The 5809-nt window shown below is 56.1% G+C and overlaps 1 protein-coding gene across 1 annotated transcript; it reads right to left on the bottom strand.

The window, feature by feature from the left end:
* Nucleotides 1-3216: 3216 nt before the first annotated feature.
* Nucleotides 3217-3869, bottom strand: MIND_01421800 (uncharacterized protein; the record flags this gene model as incomplete). Its single annotated transcript, XM_037370604.1, has 3 exons — nt 3217-3478; nt 3533-3704; nt 3763-3869. The coding sequence occupies 3 exons, from the start codon at nt 3867-3869 to the stop codon at nt 3335-3337; spliced, it is 423 nt and encodes a 140-aa protein (XP_037212985.1). The 3' UTR covers nt 3217-3334.
* Nucleotides 3870-5809: the final 1940 nt, after the last annotated feature.

Below are 5809 nucleotides of genomic sequence, written 5' to 3'. Positions count from 1 at the left end.
TCATGATCAGACTACCAGCGACGGCGACAACATCCATCGATATCCTCCGTGGACAACGCCGCCATACCGATCCGAGTCGCCGCATTCGCTGTCTGCCGAGTCCCTACTAGAACTTGAACGCAACCAATCAAGTTTGGGTCTCGTCTTAGGCTCGCCGTCCGCTCACCGCCAACAGCAAATCGAACACGCGATGGCGACGTCGACCACCGATAGGACCACTACTAGCCGTGACTCGCCAAGTTCCGACGCTGACTTGGACTCGGACTCGGACTCGGATTCTCAGTCACTGGAAACTTGGCCACACCGCAGACGTCATCGTCGGCTCTCAACTTCAGCGGTACATGATACGTCGCAGCTTGAAATATGGGGAATAAACTCCAGGCATGTATCTTCATCTGTTGTGCATGGCATCTTTCGTCTGCTTACAGCATTCTCTGGACAGTACTAGCACGCTTGTGCACACTAGGGGCACAGCCTACGGCTTGCCGGAACACGCGGGTCAAACGCGTGGCTGACCTCGTACCTACCGCGGGCCAGCCGCGTTGCTAGCGCGGACCCAGAAACAAAGAATTTCTTTGTCCTAGGACAAAGAAAGTTGTCACTGAGCAAGCCCGCGGTAGGTATGCGGTGAGCTCTGCGGCCGGCCCGCGTGTTCCAGCACGCCTTAGGTAATGCCCCCAGTGGCAGGGAAGGCCTCCGCGGGACTTCAACCAGTGGCCCGGACCATATTTCCGTCCAATCGCCGACAGGATACAAACGTAGGCAGGCATCTTCAATTCATGTATCGTGTTAGCTGACTATTGCCCCTTGGGGTAGTCCTTATCCGGTCCAAGCTACCCTGACGCCGGCGCGTCGCTTGGTAGAGGCACCACCATCGGCATATACTACTGGTAGTAATTACTACCCAGTGCCATACAACGGAGTTTTTGGACCTGGAATTGCAACGGGTGCTACCAGCCATGTCAGACATATTCCGCCACATGATACATCGGCGTACTTGGCTACTGGTGGCGGGCAAGGATGGTCCATCCAAACGGTCCCGCGGTCGCTGCCCCTCGAGCCGGGCCATCTTGTGGACAACCGCATGCCTGCAGGTTCAACTGTTTATGACCCAACCGCAATGGGTGTCGCCAGCCATATTCCGCCACCGTATACATCGGCGTACTACGTATACGTTGCTGGTGATAGCGGGCAACGATGGCACATGGGAACGGTGCCGGGCTCGCTGCCCCCCGGGTCGAGCCACTGGCATCTTGTGCATCAATGGCACATTGGTGTGCCTTCAGGTTCAACTGCTTATGCCCCAAGGCAGGGTGCCATCCCGGGCCCAAACCCAGCGTATATGGGCTCAAATTTCCCATCGACTTATTCGACTCCATGGAGTCATAGCAATCCATACGGAAATCCACATTTACTCGGCACCATAAACTACGATGATTGGGTCCCGCAAAAGCAAGAAGGATGGTTGAGCCGGTCCCGGAGGAGGCTGGCACGTTGGTTCAAGTTCACGCAGAACCAAGAGCATCTCGAGCCGGGTGAACCTCTCTTCCGCTCGTACACAACTTGAAGGTCCGCATGATCCAATAGTCACTACCTGGTACTTGTATCTAGAGGAGAATATACAAAAGCTGTGCAACCGAATGCGTGTGTGTACCATGACTAGTATATTTGGCGGGTATCGAAACAGAGAGTGAGGAATGATAAGACCCTTGGTAAGTAACGACACTTGATAAGTAGCGGACGCCCTTCAAAATTCTCTCTTGACGACGTTGAAGCACCATAGCGCATCACGGCCGCACGGGTATCATCATGGGACTCGTGAGCAGTGAGCCGACAACACCTGCGCGTACTAGTAACTTGTGTCCAAACGACAGCAGCCGGAGAAGAAAGATACTCGAAGCAGGGAATGGTGTATCTCCGCGTCACTCAAGACACTCGTCTTGGACGATTTGAATCCAACGTCTGAGCAACAAAGGCAACCAAGCGCCGGCGCCGAAGAAGGGCAAGCACAACCGTGCCCCAGACGGTTAGAGAATGTTGGATTACATATCTGAAAGTGATGATATGGCGATTATCGAGCACGTCTCGCTCGCATGAAGGAAGCAAGTCCGTTCCAGCTTTGAATGGGGTCGTTGTCGACATTAGCGCCAATGAGCGCTTCTCGCCCGTAATCGTGTCTGGAAAGAATTGGGTAGCTGGGGATACTCTTGCTGCGCCGCGGGATAGAGCCTATATAGGAGTAGGCGCTGCAAGGGCGACACCACAAACTCCACTCCTGCGGCTATGGTGGACGTGACGGTAGAGAAAGCACGAGACAAAAGAAGTGTTGTCGAGGGAGCAAACTTTGACTCTGAAAATACTAGAGTAGTCGCAGCTCGCGCTACTAGTAGCGCTCGTCCAATAAGCGACAAGTCCACATACCCTTCCCCTCCCTCAATCAGCTCAAAAACTTTCTCCCGAGCTCCCCACCACTTGTCCGCCTCCCTAGATGACCTCCGCCAATGTATATGTCGCCTTTCGACAAAGAATCGCCACCCCTGCCTCCCATACGGCTGCCAGACAAAACGCGCTCGACAACGACCTTGCCCCTCAAATAGCGGGGCAAAAAGAATTGAGTAGGAAGGGACAGGTATGGGTCACAGCGAGATACACTCGATGGAGCGCCATCTGCCGCGTCGCGCGAGATATGAAGCAGCCTTTCGGTCGGCGAGCGAGCACGTGACTTGCCATTTTGGGAAGCCGACGCCGATCGCATGTGGAGGGTGCAGGCAGGGGCGGGGATGGCGTGGGATGGATACGAGGGGAGTAGAGAATCATAGTTAAGGTGTGTGGGCGCAGTTGAAAAAGCTACGATGGTCCACAAGCTTGACGCAAAGCTGTTCTCTCTCGAGGTCGGTCAACAGACAAGCTCGGAAATTCAGCCTATGAGCACAAGCGTAGTCGTTTGTACGCCGATGCGGGGATGATATCGCAGCAATAGTATATGCTATTTGCTCCCCGACAATGAAACGCCTTCCGCGCAGGAAAGCTGGTGTGGCGGCGGCCTTCCTCCTCGATTTGAGAGAAGGAAAAGACGGTGTAGAAGCGTGGAGGTGGACAACGCAACTAGATGAGCTCGCCGGAGCGGTAGCGGCTGCGTTGGGCGATATAGGCGGTTTTCGAAGGGGTGAGGCCGGCACAAGCTGAAGGAAAGCACGGAATCCGACGGCGGGCTGGTCAAGCAGAGGCGTTGAGAAGGTCGCCAGCCTTAACGGCGAGCATTACTTGCGTGTCTGGGAGGTGGTGCTGCCTGCAGACAGGACAGCGCGAACGCCGAAAGTCGATGTAGTGTTTGTCAGGTCGTGCCTCTTTGCGGAGTTGTTGCGTGAGCCAGAATGGGAGGGTTTGGCGGATCTGTTTGCGTTTGGAGTGCGCAAGAAGCTTGGCTGTGGCGATAGATATGACGAGGAACAAGAAAATTGGCAGGTGAGAAGCGGGACTTTGGAGGAGAAGGTCAAAACCAGGGTGTCGACAGTCAGATAGAGACACGCACATGGGTTCCTGAGCACGAATCGTCCAAAACTCTCCGCTCTGGCAGAAGCAGGCTTCCCTCGCCATCGTCTCCACACCGATATGTGGGGTTAGCCACGCCGATATCGACTATGGCGCTGAATGCGGGGAGCCAGGTGCAGTCGAATACGCTCCCAAAAGCCAGTGTGGAGGTTCTGGGTATGTTTGTCAGCTTGGAGACCTCGTTGACGAGGAAAATAAAGACACACGCACCTTTCACGCCCACCAGCGCTCCCAAACTCCCATCCGCCTGCCTCCTCCAACGATGTATTACGTTTGGCGCCGCCTGTTGCGGGCAGACCCCCAGCCGCGGCTGTCATCGCAGGCGATGGAGTCGGCCATGGTTGTCGTGGTGGAAGTGGAGAGGAAGATCGGTGTGGGCACGTGCTCGGGCCGATCGCTGTCTTCCGCGACGACGACACCTGCGACACCTTCCCCTCCCGCCTTTCGCTGGCCAATATTGCTCAAGCCTCTCCCATTATAATGACGCGTCTCCCTCCTGAGCTCCTCGAGTCCATTGTCGCTGAAATACCTAAAAATAATCCGCGAACGGTAAAATCCTGCTGCCTTGCCGCATCTGTCTTCCGCCCTGTATGCCAAAAGCGCTTATTCCAGTGCCTCTTCTTGGCCTCCCGGCTGATAATCGGAGATGTCGACGACCCAGAGCCCAACGAAGACGAATTCAGCTTTCCTCGGTGCTGGCGCACCTACTCCTCCATTATCGCGCTCTGGAGCAGGGCGCCTTGTCTTGCCGCATACACAAACTCCATTGTCCTTACAATGTATAACTCCTCGTCTACCACAAAATCTAACTGGCGGGCTGAGCGCTCCCGCGGCAGCAACCGTGCTTGCGCAGCTGACGGAGCTGCAGGAGGTCAAGATCTGGGACTGTGGAGAGTACAAATGGGGGCGCCCATGCGCGGACAACGATATTGTCGAAATGCTGCTCCACAAATACTCCCACCCCCAGTGCAAACTGAAGCGGTTTGAGCTGGACAGCTTATTCGCTACTCATGTCCCATCGGAGACGCTGCTGAAAATGCTAGCTGTGGCCGACTCCGTCAAGTACTTCGCGGTCGAGCCAGAGAACGACGATACATGGCTGGAGCCAACACCCATCAAAACAACACCGCTGGCGGCGCTAGTGGTGTCAAGATCCATGCTGGGCCCGAGCTGGGCCAAAAGAATTCGCCGAAACCCAGGTAGCGGCGCGAAATCGGCGGGAGGCGGCGCTCCCGGTTTTTTTGTAGACAATATCTCCGCGAGTATTGTACATAATAGCACACTGTATACACCATTCGATAGATCTCGTCGAGTAAGCTCGAGCCCACTACGTTGCGGCGCGAACGATGCCCGCGTTGGTGAGCACTGGTCTTGACAAATGTTGGGGTGGCGGCTCATATCGGCGGGTGGCGGAAGTGACAGTGCATTTTGCCGCATTCTTTTGGGTAGCGGCACTGGATAGCAGTAGTGAGGCGGCTGGTCGCGGCTTTTGCACAAACGATAGCGGCTCTGGCGTGACAGGTGGCGGCCCTCTGACAAACCTGGGTAGCGGCGATGTAGGCCGTAGCTGCAGTACCGAAAGCGGCAGTTGCGGCTCTCAAGTCCATCATTTCTCCAGTGTTCGACATCTTGAACGAACATCCTCCTCGTCATGATCGTCGTGGCAGGCGACAGCCTTCCTTCGTCATCGTCCACGGTTACGGTCGCCTGCCACGATGACAGCTCTGTGGATCATGATGCGTGATTCGTATCACCGCATCTTGCTTCCGCGCCACCACCATCTATCATCTCGCTGCAGAGCACTCGCGCTGTCGGCTAAGCTCACAGTTGCTCACTACTAACTGGGTCTGCATGCGCCGCTATCCGCTATCCTGGGCGCGGGACCCGCCACTACCCCGCGACATCCGCCGCAATTACACGCACCAACAAGCTTGACCTGCGCAGCCTTGCGGTGCCGACCTGGCCCCACCAACGTCAACAGGTAGAAGAAGCTCTTCTGCTCCACTACCGTCCTTCGCAATGCTATCCGCCTAACTCGCAAGCGCCGCGCAAAGGCAGCCAAAATGTCAACACCTTGCGGCGTCAACCGACTCGCTCTCGCTCTTGGGCCCAGGTATCGGATGCCTTCCTGTTGGCAGAGACATGGCCGCAAACCTTCCTTGGAGCTCCCCGATCCGTGAACGACCATGACGGATACGTCCTGCAAGGCTTCACAGACGGGGGGAGACGCTCTCCGGGGGCGGTGGGGGGGCGAAAC

The sequence above is a fragment of the Mycena indigotica genome (genome assembly GCF_014461135.1).
Source record: "Mycena indigotica strain 171206Taipei chromosome Unknown Mind.scaff0019, whole genome shotgun sequence".
NCBI lineage: Eukaryota > Fungi > Basidiomycota > Agaricomycetes > Agaricales > Mycenaceae > Mycena > Mycena indigotica.
The sequence above is the reverse complement of the archived record's forward strand: the minus strand, read 5'-3'. Positions and strand labels throughout refer to the sequence as shown.